The sequence below is a fragment of the Lissotriton vulgaris genome, chromosome 3_1, assembly GCF_964263255.1.
Source record: "Lissotriton vulgaris chromosome 3_1, aLisVul1.2, whole genome shotgun sequence".
NCBI classification, from domain to species: Eukaryota; Metazoa; Chordata; class Amphibia; order Caudata; family Salamandridae; genus Lissotriton; species Lissotriton vulgaris.
The window spans coordinates 340,603,692-340,626,247 of record NC_141689.1 but is presented as its reverse complement, the minus strand read 5'-3'; the positions used below and the strand labels follow the sequence as shown (position 1 = coordinate 340,626,247).

General features: G+C 48.1%; 1 protein-coding gene across 2 annotated transcripts in view; it reads left to right on the top strand.

The window, feature by feature from the left end:
* NUP155 (nucleoporin 155) overlaps positions 1-22,556 on the top strand; it is an 871,946-nt gene that overhangs the window by 333,809 nt on the left and 515,581 nt on the right. The window contains exons 17-18 of one of the 2 annotated variants that reach the window (XM_086960546.1): positions 7,260-7,322; positions 7,407-7,563. In XM_086960546.1, the coding sequence (XP_086816672.1) occupies positions 7,260-7,322; positions 7,407-7,563 (220 nt within the window). The remainder of the gene's footprint in view (positions 1-7,259; positions 7,323-7,406; positions 7,564-22,556) is intronic. The other variant, XM_086960547.1, reaches the window with a different exon arrangement.

Genomic DNA, 22,556 nt, shown 5'->3' with positions numbered 1-22,556 from the left:
TCCAAGTGTCCACCCAGCCCAGATTCCTGATATAATCGCTCAACTTGGTACCGCCGGGCATTACATCAAAGACCTCCTGTATCAAAGAGCCACCGTAGGCGCCATGTATGCACACACTCAGCCACCACTGCGACATCACTAGGACCGTGCATCCCCCCCCGTTTCAACATCAAACATTCCCCCGTGACCCCTACCCCCTCCCCCACCCCATACCTCAAAGAACAATGAAGCACCTGTTGCGGTGTAGCAGAGTCTCCACCCCCAACTCGAGGTCGATGACCCTCCACCCCAATGGATCCCCATAAAACTACCCATCCCCCCATAAAACGTTCAACTACCAACCCACAACTAGGGGGCCCCGTAGGTATCCCTCCCTCACCCCAGTCACCCACAAGGCATTCACAGGACCACTCAGGAGCCTCCAACACGCTACCCCCCCAAATTTGACGGGGCCCCAACTCCTCCCAGTGCAGGACCCATAGTCCATGGAGGCGAAGACAAAACAGAAACAAAGGCAGCAACCTCATGTCACTCTTAAGTATTCAGGTGCCCTTAGACTGTTTCCCGGCTTCTCCTGCGTCCTTTTCCGAGGCCGCACGTGACATAGACCGCTGCCGTGACCTGGACCTCCAATTGTCGTTGCGCCGTGCTTCCCGGGGGTGCCGTGCCTGTGGCCCACCATGAGAGGAGTCCGAGTCCAACCCTGGAGGCATATGCACCCTCACCGGCACAATTTCGTCAGTCCAAGTAAATACCTCCTCCGGGGAGTCAAAGAAGTGAGTGCGGGATTGATAAACGACCGGCCGGATACAGAAGAGCGTATTGTATTTTCATATCACGCAACCGGGCCTTGGCCGCAGCAAATGACAGTCGTTGTTGCTGCACCATGCGGGTATAGTCTGGAAAGATTAGGACACAATGGTTTTCGTATAGCAATGGTTCCTTCACTCTGGCCTGCTTTAGGATCATGTCTCTGTCGTGGTAATTAAGGAGCTTAGCAATCACTGGCCGCGGTCATGCCCCTCTGGCGGCTTTTGCATGAGAGCCCTATGCGCCCGCTCAATTACAAAGCAACGGGATAAAATGTCAGGCGGAAGCCAACTCTCGAGCCACCGCACCAAGAAGCCCTCCCTGTCCCCCTTCTCACAGCCCTTTGGCAGGCCAACAAAACGGAGGTTATTTCGCCTGGAGCGCCCCTCTGCATCCTCCACCCGAAGCGCCAGGCCCTTCTGAACAGATTCCATGCTGGCCACCTTGCGCTTATGGTAACATCGTCCTCTACTCCAGAGATGCGTGTCTCTGCCTTGGTAATGCGGGAGACTGCATTCCGCAGATCCTGGCGCAGCAGAGTGACATCCGACCCCACCGCCCCTATCTTTGCAACCAAAATGTCCCGGGATTGTGTGATGGCCGCCATAAGTGCCACATTATCCGGACCTGCATCATGAGGTCCACCGGAGGCCCCCGCGTTTCCACTATGCCCTGTGAATTTGTCAATCGGGCCATGTTTAGGGGCTCCTCCACCACCTGCACGCGTGTCCTGGCCGCCCAAGTGGCCCCGCTCAGAGGCCCGCCGTCTGAACCCACCAGATCGTAGCTAGCAGGTCCGCCCCAGCGCCCACCGCGGCCCGATCCGACCGCCGATATGACGGGGCCAGGAGCCCCTCCGCTACAGCCACGACCAAGAGCACGTCCTGCCCGGTAACTCCAATCCAAGGGCCACTCTGACTCTATCGACTGCCGGCGTGGACTCCTGCGAATCACAACTCCACCACCAACCACAAACCGAAGCGGGCCGAAATCGCAGCAACTGGCCTCCAGTGACCACCGTCCCCTCACTCGCAGGGAGGCAATCTGAAATAGATCCAAGGGGGGGGGGGCCCGGGGCCGTCCACTCCGCCACAACTATCGCCGCGGCTCGACCTAACCGCTGTGTATCCCGCCCCAGCCCTCTTCACAGAACACTGGCCACCAGTCCTCCCCTCACTTCGACACCATGGGGGGCACTGCACACCTCCTTACCGTGGACGTCGCTGGGCCCACGTCACTTGGAACGGTCTGCCTCCAGTGCCAGGGTCGGGCAAAACTCCGAGGGAGCGCTCCAAGCCCCAGCCCCCACCTCACAGTCCGGGCCGGATGGCCCAACTCCGCCCGTGCACCCGAAACAGGGGCCCGTCAGCCCCCTTGGGTTTTGCTCCGACAGCGGGGGGGCCGGGAGGATGTAACAGGGGCCACAGTGGTCCAGCAATGGCCCCCTGCAAGTGCTCACCAGGACCAAGCCCCCAACGCCTCCTCAAGTCCAACGCCGGGCCTCGCGAAAATTGAGGTCCCCGGCTCTTTCTAAGAGCGCAGGCCGCACTCTCCTCTGCCGTCTCCCAGAAGGCCGCGTGGTGTTCCAGCGTCAGGGGCCCCCCAGCAGCCGCTCGCTCCGTAGAGGGAGGCCCCACTGCAGGATCAATAAGGGGAGGGCTGCCCTGCACTGATGAGATCACCTCCTCTCCCGGGCCCGACTGTGCCGCACCTCCCCGCCGCTATAATGCAGCGCCGACCCAGCAGGCAATGGTCACGCCTGCCAGCGGGGACCCCAGGCACCCCCAAACAGCTCAGGGTCCAGCACGGTCCTCCTCCGCTGCTGCTGCGGGCCCGCCGCTCTTCGTCCGTGCCCCAGGGGCCGCCGCACTCCTGCCGGGGTCGCCAAACTCGAGCACCCCGGCTGCTGCAGGCCACATAGGCCTCTCTGCTGGCGCTCGCCGTCCCCCTGCCCCCGGGACACCAAAGCAGCCAAAAAGTCGCTGGCGGGGCCCGCAAACCTCCGATACAGGATGCCACCCTCGGGGTAACTGTGGGGTGGGGAAAGCAGGATAATTTGGCGGATAAGCGGCTGGCGGGGACGGAGCTCAGCTAAGCTGCATCCGCCATGCTGGCTGTCCAAGCCACGCCCCCCGAAGAGGATTATTTTTAAGGCTCTCTGTATTACATTCAAAGCACTTCATGGAAAGGGCCCTTCATACCTAACTTTGTGCTTAAAATATTATGTGCCGTCCAGGAACCTCAGATCTACACAACACAGACTTTTGCAAATGCCCAGGCTCAAGCAGGTCCTATGGGGAGGAAGGAGCTTCTTGTTGGGATCCGCCAAGTTTTGGAATCTTCTTCCGCTCACAATCAAAAACAGCATAAATCTTAAAGTATTTAGGAAAGAAGTAAAAACTTGGCTGTTTCAACCTGATATTTAGTCCATCTACACACTAGCTTACACGCTCCTTGAGTCCTCAGCGCCAAGACGCCTCCGGGCATTCGTTGCGCTTTACAGATCTAATAATCAAATTAAATATCTAGGCAGCCGAAAAAAAAGGCGAGCGCCGCATTTTGGATGGTCTGCAGGCGATGGATTGAGGATTTGTCTGCGCCCAGGTATAAAACATTGCCGTAGTCCAGTCTGGATGTCACCAAAGCCTGCAACACCGTTCTTTGGACGTCCGGTGGAATTAGCAAGAGGATCTTTTTAAGCCATTTGAGAACTGAGAAGCAGGTGACTGTGACCATGGACACCTGAGGTTTGAGGGGGAGGTTATCAATAATAAAACCAAGATTTTTAACCTTAGGGACCGGAGCAGGTAATGGTCCCAGAGCAGCTGGCCAGTGGTTAACATCCCAGAGGTCTGGGTGTTTCCCCAGAACCAGAACCACAGTTATGTTCCCATTCAGCTTCTGATCATTTCTGGTCCACAGGGAGACATTTCTCAGGCCAAGCTGGAGCAGGGAGGGATCTTGATGCTGAGTGGCTGATAATAAGAAGATAATCTGAGTATCGTCTGCATATGAAAAGACAAGAAGACCTGAAACATGTGATCTTTTATCCTCTTCCATGCTCATGACGAGCCCAGCTCGTCATGAGTCACAGTAGAGCTGTGCCCATGACTAGCTGGGCTCGTCATAACTGCCGCTGTCGGCCCACACGCGATTGATTTCCCGCCTGTGCGGGCGAATTAATCAGTGGGCGTAGTCTTGACGAGCCCAGCTCGTCATGAGCACAGCTCTACTGTGGCTCATGACAAGCTGGGCTTGTCACGAGCACAGCGGCGCTGCGGCCCCCAGCGCAGTGGGGACATGACCTCTGCAGCGAACGGGTTAAGCATATAAGCCACCTCCAAGCCAGAACCTCAATATCTGAGGCCTAACTTCGGCCTGTCAAGATGAAATGTGACACTGTATCGAAGCCCGCACTTAAGTCACGCAGGATGAGGGCGGCAGTTCCACTAGATTCCAGCAGTTGCCTGACACATTTTGTGACCCCAAGTACTGCAGATTTAGTGCTATGGCTCGGTCTAAACTCAGACTGGGGGGGGTGAAACAAATTGCGGGTCGCAATAAAAGAGGAGAATTTGACATCTACGTGCCTTTCCAATATTTTAGAAAAGACAGAAAGAAGGGAGATTGGGCGAAAGTTTGACCAAAGAGGATCAAGTTCATCATTTTTTAGCAAAGGAAGGACAAAAGCTGAGTTTAGAGGGAGGAAGGGGGTCAAGCGGGGAGCCGGACTTGATGGATCCCAGTAGTGATTGCAGTGTAGCCAGGTCCAAAGGGGACCAAATCCTAATTTGGAGAGGGTCCTCACACTGAATAACCTAGGGGGGGATGTGTCACAATTTCTGTTTCTTTGAGTTGTGGGTAGAGTTAAGTTCCTTTGTTGTGAGGCGCCCATGACAAGTTGACAGTGGGTCGACTCAACTTTATTTTGAAAACACGTCGCTAACTCATTATAATGATGTTGAGATAGAGAAGGGGGTGGCAGAAAAGTGCCCAAGTCTACACACAACACTTTAACATTTCTCTACAAATTTAACAACAATATTTCACAATCCTATTGATACACCACTCCAGCAACTGCCTTCTCACATTACCTTCCAGTACCAATTTGCCAGTCTTCAAGTTCTGGGCATTGGATTCCGGAATCATGACTTTTTGAGGATTAGAAATTTATTCTGTAGCTCCCTCCGAGTCCGCCCTCCCCACCTCCTTTCTCTGCAGAACTAAAAAAGGCTTTAAGAGTGCAAAAATACTTCTAAAAAGCCCCCACGCCTCAGCTAGGAACGCATATATATAGTTTAGCAGAATGTTTCAAAACGTGATATTGCTCTTTGTCCTCCATCCAATTGAAGTGCAGAAAGACATCAACACCTCTCGGATGTCTGTTAACGTCATCAATCAGGCGAGGTTTTGTAACATATTTAAATCTTACTCGAAATGACTTCATCTCCTAACTTCCTGCTAAAGAAACATACATTGTTGAACTAAACAGAAAAAAAAAATTCTACTAAAAAGAAAAACATATACTCAAACAAGAAATTATTATTTAGGAAGGAAACCGTAAATACATTTTACAATAATACAGAAGAAAAATGTGTGCTTTGTAGTTACTCTAGCTATAAAAAGAATGAGGCTTGTTTCATAGCAACTGAATGCTGATAAAAGCAAGAGACAGGCTGTAAATTATAAGAAGCCTCTTTCTTTCAAAGAGAATAAGGAGGTAAACATTCAATGTTTATCTGAAGAGACAGTGCTAAAGCTTTCAAAGCAAAATGAAATCACAAGCTGTATTTCAGCTTTTTGACACTTTAAAATGTGTGTTAATTCAATACAAATATTTGATACTTTGTAAGTTCAAAACACATTTGAAGTCAACTATGTATTCATTGTGCATCGTTTTACATGATTCATTACATTGATTGCATCTGACTAGGGCCTCATGTTTTCACTTTTCCAGCACCAAATGTCTGTTTGTCAGTTAAGGCCTCCTGTTTTAATTTTTTCCAGCCACAAATGTCTGCGTGCCACTGTTAAATGCAATTTTATGCCTGAAGCTTAGGGCAGCTTTGGTCTTTAGTAATGCTTAAATCTATAGAAGATATTTACACGCTCACAGTAGCCCCAAACCCTATCTTAAACCACTGCATGCCTCCGCCCGCAAGAGGCTGGCACAAGACACATTACCCACTACTTCACCAAGTAAGTTTAAGCACTTTTGATTCATATGAACTGAAGGCCTATTTGACTTGTAGGCTACCGGAAAACTGCACCTGAGCCTGATTCTTACTTTTGCCCTAATTCTTTAGGGAGGCAAGATTATAAAGGGTCTCCTGGGAGAAATTAGCATGAGGGGAACCAGTGGGTGGAGCTCCAAAAGTTGGTTCATAACTTTGAATGGTGCCCTATAAACTAAATTGAAATGTCTAGTATTTAGTATTGCTTTCTAAGTGGGCTGGACATTGAAGTTATTGTGTCTTTTTTGTGATTGTCACGTTCTGAGCATGTGTGCCACATACTATCTCCCTGAGAAGCTTGTGACTGCTTTGCCTGTCTACCCTGAGAGTCAAGTACAGAAAAGGTATTACTTTGCCCATTTTGCAGAGCTATAGTAGGTCGGGCCCCTGCGCACCAGTTGCAAACAACCCCAACCACCACAGTTGGGGCCAGATAGCCCTGGTTTGCTCTCTGGCCTGAGGAATGGGTTTTTGCATATATTCTTTACCCATATGTCATGCAGGAAAGGCCACGTGCATCTGTGCTCTCCACCTCATGTCTACTAATATATTACCAAAAGTTGTCTTTTCACTAACTCCTGGTCCTTCATACATACGCTATCTCTCTATATAACTACTTGTCGCTTGTTATATAGTTGTATGGTTGTGGGCATCTGTCAAGTATGGACAGGCGATGGTAGTATGTAATAGTTTATGACGTGTCTGTAATGATCAGCTGCAGAGACTTACATGCACAGGACTAGCCTGGGTACCATGTATGCCTATTCTCTTGTGACTAGCATAAGGGAAGAAGGTTCTGATTTTACAGCTGGCCATTGTTATGATCTAAGGTTCAAGTATCGGAGCCAAAGTTGTTTGTCTGTTTACATTTGTTCTTGTGTTGGACCTTCTAGAGTAAAGGTGTTTGTGCTCTCATCCGGCACTAATATTGAGATGGCGGTTCAATAGCGATTAATGACCTACCTTATACAGCCTGCTGTTTTCTGTACGTATTAAGAAGAGGTAGAATTGCGAGCATAAAAAGATTGATAAACTGAAGCTATAGCCACAAAACGTGAATTGTTTATTTAATGGAATTAAGAATATGAATTACTAGTATATGAACTTTCTTTTCAACTGTTGTCATAGTATGATTATTGATAAAACAGCAGAAAATTCACTAAGTGAAAATTCACCAGAAAGTTCAGTCAAGTATTTGTTTTCAATCTTTCGTAGGTTCCCCAATTTCCATTAGCAGTTCAATGCCTAATCCCAGTTTTTTGGGAACACCAACACAAGGTATATTCTTTTTATTAATTTTGATGTTCATCTCTTTTTCATGAGCATCAATGTTAATTATTTTGATATTATGTTTTTTCTTAGGTATTCAACCTCCCAGTGTATCTACTCCACTTTATCATTTGGCGACACCAGGACACCACAGTGCTCCATCAATGGGTATTGGTGGTATGACTAGCCCCGAGGTTGTGTTTTCCGGAAAACATAATGGCATCTGTATCTATTTTTCTCGAATTATCGGGTAGGTTATGAACTGGAAAATGCTGCATGCCACAACTGCAAGGTGTACAAAATATCAAATTAAAGGCCGTTAGATTCATGTACTATAAGGTGAAAGGGTGAAAGTTATCTGGGAAGGGGGGTGATGTCACTTACCTGGTGATCACTGTGCTTGATTATCTGAAACTTTCTTCTCCACATTTACTCGAAAGTCGCAATTGAATTCATTTTAGACCCATTTTTTATATTTGGGTACCATGTTTCCTTTGTACACATCTTCTATTGATATTTTTTTCTTTAAGGGTCAACAATCTCGTGAATATTTTTTAGGTCTCGATGAGCCAGCGCATGCGTTGCTCTGCAAGACATTTAGTAGGTGGGTTTTCAAAGTGCGACCCCACTGCTTTGGCTGGCCTAGAGCTTGCATTCACGCGAGCGTGCACAGCCGCCATCTGTCTTGCACAGGTCATTAAGCTTGTGGACGCTGCAGCTGCTTTCACTTTTTCAGCCGCGCGCCCACTCTCTCCGCCCTGTCTGTGTCTAGACCGCCTCTGAAATTACAATTTCACTTGCGCACCACTCGCGACCACTTTTTGCTCCCGCTTCTTATCTAAATATCTTTCCACACAATGAAAGCCTACTTTCACTCCCTTCCCCAACCCCCCCATAATGTCTTTTAGAGTGAGGCCATCTTTGTCCTGGGAGGCGCATGTCAGGCTCCACCACGGTCGCACCCTCATGTGCCATTTTAGGAAAGGCACATCTGTCCAGATTTGTTTGCTGCGAGCACTTGACACCCCTGCTACCAGTCTTTTTCGCCTTATTGCTTCACTCGCGTATCGCAGTGTGAGAGGGTGGTATTCACTGTGGCATGCCAAGGTCGTCCTCTCTTTAGTATAGCGTGCCTCATGGCCTCTCGGGTTTCCTGCGAACTCCAGAAGCGCCATAGGGGCACTCCTAGTCCGGGATTCATTGCTATCATTTGTGCTGCCACTTATGCTCCCTTGCTGTGTTTGCCTTCCAGTTTGAGCCAAGTAGGGGCTCCAATGATGCCCTACAGTTCCCCTGCTCTGCAGCACAATGGTGCGTCCCACCTCTACCTAATTGCAAGGGCAGCCAGCAATGAAAGGAGCTAGCTTTCGCTCGTCGCGGGGGTCAAGGCCCTCTCTCTGCCGCTCTAAGTAACTATGCATGTTGCAAGCTTCACACTTGCGACCACCGGTTCTGTCTCACCAACTCGCCTCCAAGGCACTGCTTGCATTATCTCACCCCGCCCTGACATTAGGGGCGTCGGACAATCCACGTCTGAAATGCCGTAGACACGCTGAGGATCTCGTTGGGTCCCAGGTGAGAGCAGCCTCACCCCTACTTCCTCCCTGGGCGCTGACTCTCCGCCATGCTCCTCCATCGCCTTATAAATTTCCATCTAATCCCTGGACAAGTTGGAAGCACTGCACCCCTTCGACAAAGAGAGACCAACTCCTTCAAACCTAGGTGAAGTCTGCACTCGAACATGAACCACTTTGAATAAAGAACCAGGGGCTCATAAGAATGCGTGCATAGGTTACCTCTGCACAAAGCACACTGAACCCAGGTCTGTGCAGTGTTTCACAGGATTTACAGGATTGTGTCCAGATAGCATTAGGCACAAACTGCTCCGAATTGTGAATACAGATCTAGACAGACTGCTTCACAATGAGAGAGCGTGCACCGGCTGACCCCTCACCAGGTATTCTGAAATCATAAACTGCGGCAGTGCTTTACATACAAGAGTGAAAGAGCTGAAACCCGACCTAGCTGCAGTACTTCACCAACATGCGCGAACGAGCTCCTAACAGAACAACTGTGTAACTCCAGAGCCTAGCATAGTGATTCCACATGCCTCCCACTCCTCCGAGTACCTTCAGCCGATTCCTATAAATGCAGCGCTTCAAAACGATGTGTGCGCCGTCTGCATCCAAGCTCCACACTTCCTAGATGTCTAAGCTTTCTGTTTAAAGTACAACTTCTGGTACTTTGTTTCATTTCCTCCTGTGACGTGACACTGAGAGTCCACACAGCCGCATCTCGGACCAGTTGCCATAGCTACCACATGCGCTCTACCCTACGTGTGCCATCTTGGTTTTGGTTGACGACTTGTTAAATGTAATGGATGTGCCCTGTTCTTTATCTGTATGTCGCAAGTCGCAGGAAACTGCTATATGTATTGTTCAAAGAGTTATTCACATTATAAAAAGTTTTTAGAGAAAAGTTTGGTTGCGTGTCTTTATTATTCTCTAACTTTTTCTATCTTTTATTTTTTCGTAATATTTCAAAACCTTTACTGGCTTTAGCAAAACTTAACAGGTATTAAAATACTGTGAGAAAGTGGCTCTATATATAAACTGGACCAGAATAAGGTACAGAGTGTATAGAGTCCACAAACTCCAGAGGTATAACAGAGGTTAAAGCCAGGTGTGACCTTACTCTCTAAAGTGGTAGCTTGGTCGAGCAGTAAGGCTGTACCAGAGAACAGTGTGAAGCATTTGTTGTACACACTCAGTCGGCAGAAGGTTTCACACAATCAAAGACTGAACTCCAGGCCAATTGTTTTTATATCAAAGATATAGTTGTTTTATTTTTAGAACCAACAGGTTACAAAATAAACTGTTCTCAATATGAGAGGTCTCAGATAAGTACTTTGCAGAAAGGCAATGAACTTTGTAAACACCAAAGTTACAGGGGTTGCTGTAGGCAACACAATTCTACACACAATTTAGCATTGAGCTCAATGGGTTTTTCTATATAAACACAGTTGATTACTTTATAGGTTACTTTGGTAGTTCCAGGACTGAATCATAGATTCAGTCCTGGGGTCTAAGCTGAAACCAATTTAGTAAATACGTTTTAGTTATTGCAGTGATTTTTCAGGTATATAAAGATATTTTAAAAGTTCACACTTAGAAACTTTTCCACAGAAATCTGGCAATGTTATCCAATTGGAGAAAATTCAGGTTGCAGGTAAAGTACGATCTCGTTTTGTAATCCAGTACTGGACTCCTGGGTCCAGCACTGGGGTCTCAGCTTAAAACAGGTAAGTAATTACGTTTCAGTATTTGGTATGATTTTTAAAGAATATTTCAAGTTTTCAAAAGTAGACACTTAAAATAAATTTCACAGAAAATCACATAATGGATTCCTATGGAGAAAATTCAAGTTACAAGTAAACCCGACAAGATGCAGTACTGGCTTCTCTCCTGATCCCATGTGAGTACTTCGGAATTTGTTTTATTTTATGTGAATATTTTAAGTTTTCGAAAGTAGGCACTTAAAAGATTTTTTGAGTCAAACCAGTCAATGTTATCCAATGGCAGGTAAGTGAGTTACCGGCTGCCAGGTGAGTACTCGGCTGGGGATGTTAGGGTTCTGGACTCAGTAGGTACAGTTGGTTCACCCTCAGTGGCACAGGGGCGGCCGAGTGCAGAGGTAGTTAGGCCCAATGTTATCCAAAGAGGGGCAGGGGACCTCCGGTTGGTGGCTGCTGGTTAGCAGGCCCCGCGACTGCGGGAGCTGGTCTCCTGGTCACTTGCTCAGGGCAAATGGGGAAGTAGAATAGGGTACAGGTTGCACTGCCAAGGGGCACTCGGGCGGCTGGGTGCAGGGTGCTTTTGAGCCGTCGGGCACTCAATGTTATTCAATGGGAAAGGTAAAAAGGGAACAAAGGCTGCAGACTCGGGGACGGTGATTCTTCAGGTGCGACCACCACTTCGAGAGATAAGTTGGGATTCTGGAGAAGAGGTGGGTACCCCAAAGGGAGGCATAGGGGGTCGCCGGGTGCAGGGGTGTCTTTGGGTGTCTGGAAATCTTACCCTCGGCTGGTAGCGGTTGGAGGGGTCCCTGGTTCTGAGACTGAAGGCGTCTGGTTCGTCGAGGAGGGTCTTTGGGCACTGGACTTCGGGTCTCAGTCGCCGAGGGGATGTCCTTGTGGTCTTGGATCCCTCAGGCACGGGCCGGGCTCGGCGGGTGCAGAGTGGCGGGTCTTGAGCTTCCTGGCTGGTACCAGCGGTTAGTTGTTGAAGCAGAGCCTCTACTTATGGGAGTCCCAGTATTTAAGAGGGTCAAGGCAGGCAGGTCCTCCGGGTGTCCCAAGGTTGCTGCCCGCAGGAGTCGCCGGGATTAAGCAGGAGCAGGTTCCAGGATCGACAAACCGGGAGGGCTGGGGCCAAGTCAGTGGGTGTCTTCCTGTTGCGGGTCTTCTTCTTTCTTCTTATCGGGTTCTGAGGAAGGAAGGTTCAGGGAGCCCCAAAATACTGAATTTAGGGGCGTTACAGGTAGGTCAAGGGCAGGGACCAATAGGTCCCTGTCCTGGGGTGGGTACACCTCCTAGCCTGCTCCTCTCCTGTGGTTGGGGGGCAGGAGCCTAGCTGTGATTGGGCAGTGCTCCCCATCATCAAGATAGCAGGAGCCCTGGGTCGTGCTTCACCTCGTCTCCCCCACCTAAGGGGTGGGGTTGGCACAGGCTGGCACCCCCCCCCCCCTTCCTGACGTAGTTTTTCCCGCCAAAGTGGGGGTCAGGACTGGTGGGGGCCAGTTGCTGGGTACAGCAAATGGTCTGGAGAAGCTCACAGAGGCGGCAGTACTTTGAAGCTTCCCCCTGCCCATCCTGGGCATCTCTAAGATTCCCTCTGTGGTGCATTTTTCATTAAATCCCACACTGGCATCAGTGTGGATTTAATGTGCTGAGAAGTTTGATACCAAACTTGTCAGTCTTCAGTGTAGCCATTATGGTGCTGTGGAGTTCGTAATGTCGACCTCCCAGCACCATATACTCTTAATGGCATCACTGCACTTACAGTGCCCAGGAATGGCCGTGGGGACTGTAGGGGCACAGGGCTCATACACCTGGGCCCACACCACTGGCATAGAGCACCCAGCTCGAGGGGTGACTGATGTATGTCAGGGCAGTGGGTTTGTGGGCATGGCACACTGGGATGTGTGCTATGTCGACTCTTTGTTTAGTTCTGTACTTAGACACTAGCCTACAAAGGCAGTGTGTGGGCGCCAGGGTACAACGCCCCTAAGGGTGGCACAATAAGTGCTGCAGTCCTTAGGGGTCTTCTCTGGTCACCATGTCCTGGGTACCTAGGGTACCATTTACTAGGGGCTGACGGGGGGCCAGAGATGCCAATTGGGTTTTGGTTTCAACACAGTTTTAGTGAACGAATACAGGCCCTGGATACCTGGTTGGCAAGAGCCCAGGGCACACTCAGTCTAAGCACATCGGCAGTCAGAAAAAAGTGGGGGCATACCAATGCAAGAAAGATGCCACTTCTCACAAATACTACTTCAGCAAAACAGATAATTATGAACAGGAGTAAAGACTTTTTCAAGATGGACGTCGAGTGGAAGCCTCACGGGCCATCTTTAGCTCCTGCTCGTACTGTTTTGTCTGTATGTCTGGAAGGGCGGTTGTAAAATCGAAATCGAGGCTTGAATTACAACGCTTGCTCTTGAGGCAAGCAACGCAAAACTATGATTTGCCCTCATCTCTAAAGTCCTCGTTGGATGAGATTACTAGGTTTGCGACAGTGAAGTCCCTATCAGTTGTGCGTGTGACTACTGTGATGAGATACTTTTTATATGCTTTTTGCGTTACATTGGATTGTTATTGTATTGATATACCACTTATTGCCCTTGACAAGGTGTCGGAGTGCTTTGTGGTGGCTAACATGCAACTCCGGGACCGCAGATAATTTAGTAGTTTTTGCTTGTTATGATAGTCTGCGCTATGAAGGAAACCATTTCATCCATTTACCCCAGCTTCTTTGTGGTGGATTAAATTAATAGGAGTTGTGAATGTCGCTTGAGCGCAGCATTGCTACCCTTTTGTTTTTGGGGTGAAAAAAATAATGGTTATTTGTTTGTGTTATACTATTGTCTAACAGCGAAGAGTGAGTTGGTGAAAATAAAAGGCGCACAAGCTGAACACTAAGGGGTGCACCTGGCTGTATGTTACTACACTGAAATCTCCCATGCCAAAATACCACTACATCAAAGGAGCCAGTTGACTTGGCCGGTTTATATTGTAATTGACTACTGCCTCAACACATCACCATGTCTTTACATCTACTTGTACCCTAAACTTAACTCAAACTCTGACCCTAATATTACATAATTTCCTGAGCCTAAAACAAACCCTAGTTGTAACCCTAACCAGGCTCCGATCCTAACCACACTAAACCTAGGTCCGACCACCCCAAACCCAACCACTTCCATAGGTATAACCCACATCATACCCCTGCCAGGATTAATATAAACAAGCATTGGCATAGCCAATAGGTCTCTCCTTTGGGACCTTGTAAGTGTTTAGCCAGGCAACAGTTGATTTTGTTGCACCAAGGATATTGTGCTGCATAACAAAATACTTATAAGGTCCCAAAAGCGAGACCTATTGGCTATGCCAATGCTTTTTTTTTTTGGGTGAGAGTTTCATTTAGCAGGAACTTGACCTGAAGCTATCAGAGTGCTTTACATGACCACCAGTTGCTTTACAGACCGACACATTCATTTTATTAGGCATGGGAAGATTAAGTTATTTGCCTAGAATCACAGGATGTTGAGCGTCATTGCCGAAACTCGATTAAAGTAAACTGATGTCTGGTGTATGGAAATATGCATAAATATATCTTTCCACAATCTAATTAATAAAGCTTGCAGTGTATTATAAGCTACATTTATAATAGGAATGTTTATATTTATGTCATTTGGTGAGGTCCCGCTGTAAGTTGAATGCATCCTGCAGAGTGGTATGGTCTGAGTTTGTGGCTTGGATATCACATGTTCATCTCCTGCTGGGCCCAGTGCAGCTTTTAATTTCCCAGAGATTGAAGAAATTGTATTGAGTTATCATAATTACTTATTATTTAAATGTCCGGTGACAGTTCAATAGGCGTACATTGCAATGACCTACCACCTGGTGGTTGATAGAGGATGGGGGGGGAGGTCCTTTGCCCAACATTACCAGGACCACATTAGTGACGGAAGCCTCCACCTTAGAGTGGCTTGGGCATCTGGAGGACTTGGAGACCTGAGGCCTCCAGTCGCCAGACAAGCAGAGAGGGCATATCAACCTCCCGAAACTGCAGGCAATTTGCCTGGACACGAATACTTGCTTCCTTTCCTTCAACAGACTATATGACTGCTATGTGGTATGTGAAGAAGTAGGGAGCTGTGAGGTCCAATCTTCTCTGCATGGAATCGATTGGGTTCCCAACCCATTGGCAGGCTCCCTGAACACGAGAGCAGGCAGCTTGAGTTGGTGTCCTCTTACCAACCATTTGTTTTGAAAATCATTTTCATTAGCATATTTTTTTTTCAAACTTTTATTTTATTTTAATAAATTAAGGCACAATCATTAATTCCTTATGAATTACAATTAAATGATATTTTCCACTTATTGTACATAGCTATCTTCCATACATTTTAAGAACAGTTATACATTGATCCGTCACACTATCATTATCACATTCAATGGCGGTCACAGTCTGTTATTTGAGTTCTTGGGGCAGTTTGCAAATGTCCCGTCTATAAGTATTCATACTCTCCCATTCTTTAATCTATTTTCTGGGACACCCCCTGTGAGCATACACTCTATTTTCCGCCACAATGACAGTGTCCATGTCTTGACACCAGGCCGCTAACGTGGGGGCGGCCACCCCACCGACCTGCAATATTCCTTTTAGCTATCATGATACCCAGAGTCTGTAACTCTGAATTCAAGTCTGTCACCTCCCAGATGTTAAGTAGACAGCATTTGGGCTCCTTAGGGACAAGGTTCTCGCTGACCCTCATTATAAGGGATAAAACTGACCCCCAGTATGATGCTATTGCAAGGCATGTCCATATAGTGTAGAAAAACGTGCCCACCTCCCCACATTGTCGCAGGCAGAGCGAGTTGTCCAATTTTCTGATCTTATAGAGGGAAGTTCTGGTGTAATAAATTCTATGCAGAATCTTGAGTTGTCAAGACGTAGTTAAGATGGTATTGCTACCTCCCTAGGGGGACGCCTGCGCCTCCTGCCAGTCTGTGTCATCTAATTCACCCAGGTCTGCCTGCCATTTGCTTTTGAGCTTTGTGATCCGGTCTGGCATGTTATTGACAATTTTCTGACATGTTAGGGATTTCGCCTTTTTGCTCATATAGTCCATCAATAGTCTGTCGTCAAGTCTGAAGGCCTCAGCCAGGGTGGTGTCGGGGGGAATCGCCGCTTCAAGAGCGTTTTTAATCTGACGATAATGGAAGTACACCATCAACACCAGTTCGCATTTAGTTCGGAGTTGTGGAAATTTAATCATTTTTCCCCGTACCCAAAGGTCGCCCACCTTAGATATCCTGATAAGGTCCAGGTTATGAAACCCCTTACCTTTTTCCAACCTACCCAGTCTGTCCGTAACCCACAGGGGAGTCGCCCACGTAAGCGTGTTGTGCCATCCTAACTTTTTTTGCACTGTTTTACAGATCTGGAGTGTATGGTTTGTTGGGCCTATCATGGAACGGGTCTTGTTATAGAGCGCCCACTAAGACCCGTTATCCCAAGCTGTAACCTATCAAAAAAAGCATAGGCTGGGTCCGTGTGGGAAACATGAAGCCATGGATTTATCAAAGTTACCTGAGCGGCCCAGTAATAAGACTGTATATTCGGGAGTGCGATGCCTCCATCATACCAGAGGCGGTACAATTTCACCATAGCTATACGGGCTGGTTTATTGTCCCAGAGGAGTTTAGTGACTGCTGCCTCAATTGCACGGAAGTAGGACTGGGGAACTGGAAAAGGTGCATTGTGAAGGGCGTAGAGAAACCGAGGAAATGCCATCATTATAAAGAGTGCCGCTTTTCCCAGAAGCGACAGTGGCAATGACTGCCAGTGTTTGGTATCTCTTTGCAACCGTTTCAAAGGGGCTTGGAGATTTAGGGTTATAAACACCTCTGGGTTCATGAGTGATGTGAATACCTAAATATTACCGTTAATTCACAGCCAGCTGGGAAGAGTGGTGGGGACCCCTCAGGTCGTAGAATACCGATTTTCTCCAGTTGATCGTATAACCTGAATACCATCCATAGGGGCTACAGATATCTAACAAACTGGACAACGAACGTCTGGGAGAGGCCAAGTGTAAAAGGATATTGTCGGCGTATAGAGATAAGCGGTCCTCCTAGTCCGCAGTCCATCTAAGTCCTCGGATGACTTGGTCCTGTCGTACCCAGGCCACCAGAGGCTCCAGCACTGAGGCAAAAAGAAGGGGCGACAGCCGGCAGCCATGTCTCGTGCCGCGATGTAATTGAAAATCTTCAGATTTGTGCCCGTTGGCCACCACTTGTGCCACGGGAGCGGTATAGAGTAGCCGGACCCAGGATCAAAATTTCGGTCCAAATCCTAGTTTCCGAAGAACAGCAAAGAGGACGGGCCACTTAACTGTGGTGAAGGCCATGCACGCATCTAAGGATAGCACGATAGCCTCTTCTTGATGGTATGCCTACGGCCCAACACGTTGTGGAGATGCCAAAAGTTCAGAACTGTATTTCTCCGGGCATAAACCTGGATTGGTCTGGATGTGTCAGTGTTGCTAGGTGCGGCATGAGTCTGTTGGCCAGGGCCTTGGCCAGTATCTTGGCCTCAGCATTGATCAGGGATATGGGCCTGTATGAGGAACATTCCTGCACAGGTGTGCCAGGTTTATGGATGGCCACTATAGTCGCCGTCCTCGGGTCACGTGGTAGTTCCCCCTTTTCCAAACTGGCCTCATACATTGCTACCATGTGCTGTGTGAGTGTAGTCGCGTTATGTTTGTACCACTCGATAGGGATTCCATTTGGCCCCAACGCCTTTCCCGATTGCAGTTTACCAATCGCCAGTGCAATTTCTTCTGCTGAGAGCTCTACCTTTAATGATTGGGACCCTGTTTCGTCTAGCCTGGGGAGTTTAATATCTCGGAGGAACACCTCTGCATCTGTTTGCGTGTCTGTGAGTGTGGAGGTGTAAATCTGTTCGTAGTGATGCGCTAGTAAGTTTACTATGTGTTGTGGGTTCTGAGTGATGTCGCCCAGAGAAAGTTGGAGCTCTGCGATCCATCTATCTGCCCTCTCTTTTGTTAAGCCATGCCAAAAGCCTGCCAGCTTTGTCTCCACTTTCATAGATGTTATGTTGGGTATTGGACTCGTTCCCGCTGCCTCCCACTGATATTCCCTATACTCCCTCTTCTTAAGTTGCAATAGGTGAGCGTTTGCGTCAGAGGGATCCAGACTATGGGTTCTTTCCAAGTCTTCCACTTCCTGTTCGAGTGTCTCTACCGTTTTGACCTTCTCTCTTTTATAGTGGGTGATGAGGGAGATAGCCTGTCCACAAAGCACTATTTTGTACGCCTCCCAGAGGACGATTGGGGCGGAGACAGATTGTGCTTTTTCAGTAGAATAGTATTTGGTAGTATTGGTCAGTCCTTTCCCGATCTCTGGGGTATATGGGGAACATGCAGTTCTGTGCCGTGGAGTGGCAAGTATAGATAGCTGTAACTGGGGAATGATCAGAAATGCCTCTCGGTAAATGCGTTACCGTTATGAAGTTTCCAAGTTCTACTGCGGGTGCCAATAAGTAATCAATTCGAAAGAGACTATTGTGCGCACCCGAGTAGTATGTATTTTGCTGTTTGGGGGAAGCGGGAGCGCCAAATGTCCACCATGCCCATGGCGTCTAGTAGGTTCATTAGGGCAGAGTGAGATCGGGGTTGCGGTCGAGGGGTCGTGTAATCTAATGTGGAGTTGAAGTCGCCCCTTATTATTAAAGAGCCCTGTGGGAGCCGGAGACGGAAGTCGTTGAGTGCCGGAAAAGTTCTGGAATGGAGCGCAGGCGGGATATAGACAGACACTGTTTACTATTTATTTATTTGTTTATTTATTATTGAGATTTGTAAAGTGCATACGTCTGCCCGTGGGCGTCTTGGCGCTAAGATTACTATTAGGATCTCTAGAGGTGGCCGCACAGTGGCAAAATGACTCATTACTAGTTAAACAACCAAGTCTTCAGCAGTTTCCGGAACTGGAGAAGGGATTGACTCGATCTAATTGTTAACGGAAGCGAGTTCCAGAGTCTGGCTGCTGTCACTGTGAAGCGCTTGTCTCCCCAAGTAGCTGTCCTCGTACGGGGTACTGCCAGTAGATGCTGTGACCTAGATCTCAGTTGTTTAGATGGACAGTAGGTAGTAAGCTGTTCTCGCAGGAACATTGGGCCTTGGTAATGGATGGCCTTACATGTCAGACCGAGGGATTCAAATTTAATTCGGTTTCTGATTGTTAGCCAGTGGTAGTTTCTGATGGTATGGCTGATAGATTTAAATTTAGGGGTCCTGGATAGTACTCTTGTTGCCGCATTTTGAATCATTTGGAGATTACCCGATTTTGTGCATTGGCAAATAGGCCGTTGCAATAGTCTAAAGAGGAGAGCACGAGGGTGCTCACCACTATTTTGCCAGCGCTTTCCGAAAGAAATGGGATGATTTTCCGTATAAGCCTGAGTTTGTGATGGGCGTTTGCCGCGGTTTGGTTAGCATGTGCCACGAAGTTGAGCTTCTCGTCAAAGACTATTCCCAAATTTCTGACCCTAGCTACTGGTACTGGTACGGCTCCCAAGGATGAGGGCCACCATTCTGCTGACCAAAGGGGGAAATCTTCCCGAAGATAATTACCTCCGTCTTCTCGGAGTGCAACCTAAGGCAGTTGGTGTTCATCCAGTCTTTGATTGCTGACATGCCTTCCTGAAAGCGTGCTGCCACCTGTTCTCCATTGTTATTTATGGCAAGCACCAGCTGGGTGTCATCGGCATAGGAGGTAAGGCTCATCTGGTGTGATTTAATAACCCTAGCTAAGTCCGACACATAAATATTAAATAGTGTCGGACTTAGAGATGAGCCTTGAGGAACACCACATGGCAAGGCAAGTTCTGGTGATTTAAAAGGTCCCAGCGTCACTGCTTGTGTGCGGCTAGACAGAAATTAGGCCAGCAGGTCTTTGGCTCTGGCACAAATGCCCATATTTCCGACAACGTCAATCAGAACGGAGTGATTGACCGTGTCGAAGGCCGCTGATAAGTCCAACATTGAGGACAGCAGTCCCTCCAAGGTCTCTAATGGTTCTGATATCATCAGCCGCCTTAATTAAGGCAGTCTCGGTTCCGTGGAGTTTCCGGAACCCGAACTGCGTGTCATCAAGCAGATTATTTTTCTCAAGGTAGTCAGACAGCTGGCCATTTATTGCCTTTTCGACCACTTTGGCTAAAAATGGCAGACTGGCAATGGGTCTGTAATTCTTCAACTGCTCCTTATCTAAACCTGTTATTTTAAGGAGTGGTTTTAGAATCGGTATTTTTTGGGATGTTTGGATAAATCCCTGACCTAAGTATCGTGTTACAGACTAGCATAATAGCTGGGCTGATGGTGTCGATTACTGGTAGGTAAACCTTGGGTGGGCAGGGGTCCAAGGCAGATCCTGTTTTTATTGATTGCATGATGTCCCTGATTTGTTCCTCCTTGAGTTCCTCAAACTGGGTGAGCGAGCAGGTGGGAGGACAGGTATGTGTGGTAGTTGAAACCGGTGGGTCGCTGGTCGAAAACTCTAAGTAAATGTCATTAACTTTAGAGAAAAAAAAGTTAGCCAGCGAGTTAGAGAGCCTGCGATGGAATAGGTGCTGTGTCGGCAGGCTTCCCAGCCAGTTGTTTCACTACCTCAAATAGCTGTTTGCTGGAGTTTTTGGCATTATCAATTTGATCTCCAAAAAACTTCTTTTTGGCCTCTAGAATAATTTTTTTGTAACTAAGCTGAGTCTCCTTATAGCGGAGTTTGCAGACTTGATCGTAAGACTTTCGCCAGTATCTTTCTTGTTTTCTGCATTCTTGTTTCTGTCTCCTGAGTTCTTCTGTGAACCATGGAGCCAAAAGCAGCTTTCTATTTCTAGAGAAGATCTTAGAGGGAACCAGTAGGTCCATTGCATTTCCTATCCAGTCTAAAAATTGTTTAACGGCTGCATTAGGATCAGAGGGTGTGATGGGGCAGGTTTTGATCAGGAGGTCTGTGAGAGCTCCATTATCAATATACTATGCTTCCCTCCCACTGGCACGAGAGCACCGCAAAGCGACCCTGGTTGTCTGTGTACGTGTGGTTAATGATAATCGGGTATTGTTTCTTAAGGAGGATTTTCACTCCCCTGGCGCCAGATGTGAACTCTGAATGTACTGCAAGCCTAAAACCCCATGTATCCACGGCCTTGCAGACTGTCCCCGTTAAGTGGGTCTCTTGCAATAAGGTGACTGCCGGCTCTTTACATTTCAAGTATTGTAGAACTAGTCCTCTTTTTAGCTCATCTTGAAGACAATTAATATTCCAAGATATGATTGGTAGGTGCTGCATGGGGGGTGCCTCATGCGTTTTGTGTTCATGTGACATCGGCATGGGGGTGTGTGTGTCGCTTGCTGGGTGCGAGTCTGATTGCTGTGCCATATAATAAAGAATAAGAAGCAAAATCAAAAAATACGAACCTATCCTAAAAATCCCAAAACCCTCCCTTCCTCCCTGCAAGACGGTTTAGAAACTTCCCGCCACCCCAACTTTGCAGAGCGCCTAAGATCCAGTACCCAGTACCTGTGTGGGGAGAGAGAGCCCCTTCTGTACCCACCCGGGGAGTTAGGGGGGGTGGGGACGTTTAAGGACATGTTTACCCTGTCATCAATTATTAAAAGAAAGTCAGTGAGATGTCAGGAACCCCTTGCCCATATAAGGTTTTCCAGAGGATCGTCAGTCATTTACTGCTGAGAACTTCCTGTGTCGTTTGAGCCATTGAGGGGCGTGGTAGCTCCCCTCCCAGATGTGTCAGGACCTCGATGTCCTGCAGCTTCAGTTGCACTCGCCATCTCAGTTTATAGAATAAATGTCCAGAGACGGTACCTCACACAGAAAATGTCCAGCGTACCTGATTTATTGCTCCTCCTCGGGCCGTGTACGTGCTTCTGACAAGCCTGCTGCTGGTTCAGGGATTGCGATTTTGACGTATCTCGAGTGGTGTTCCCGCCCGGTTTTCCGCGATGCTGGACCTGGCGCCACCCCTCCAGCCAATCTTGTGCGTCCTAGGGTGTTCTGAACTACCACGCTTTTCCATCTGCCTCCACTATCAGTTTTGCTGGAAATAGCATAGAATATTTGAGTTCACGGTTTCTAAGTTCTTGTTTCACCGTCATGAAGCTCCACCTCTGTTTTGTCACCACCGCAGTGTAGTTGGGAAAGAAGGATATTGTACTTTGTTGGAACCGCATCTGCGGAGCTGCTCTCACCATTTGGAGGATGAGATCACGGTTGCGAAAATTAAATATGCGTGCTAGTATAGGATGCGGTGGTGCCTCAGGCCGGGGTCTGCCGCCAGGGAGCTGATGGGCTCGTTCGACCGAAAAGTAATTGGAAAGTCCCCTGGCTGCAGGTGGTTCTTGATCAGGTCTTCCCCAAAGAGGTCTAGGGCAGGGCCTCCCGTTTTCTCTGGCACTCCCACTATGTGCACATTATTGCGGCGAGAGCTGCCTTCATTGTCGTCCAGCTTCGCTTCCGTGACCTTGATGTCCATTTCCAGCACTTGCACTTGCCTTTTCAGAGAGGTTGTGTCGGCACTCAGTGTGGCCGTTGTTGATTCGACCTCCGTCACGCGAGAGCTTAATTACCTGAAGTCTGCGCGGATAAGTGATAGTTCAGTGGTCACAGTGTCTATACGAGATTCAAGAGAGGTCTGTTACTTATTCAGGGTGGCCATAATGTCCTGCAGCGTGATTTCCTTCACAGGTGTAGTCTCCTTGTGAGACTTCAGGTTAGCCTCAGTGCAGTCGCTTGCATCTTTATCCAGTTTAGAGTAGGCATACTTTTCCAGTTTATTCTGTTGGGTCACTCGTTGGCCCGGCCCCCCTTCTCGCTTCCCTTTACAGCCACCACTTGCGGACACTGACCTTTTAAAG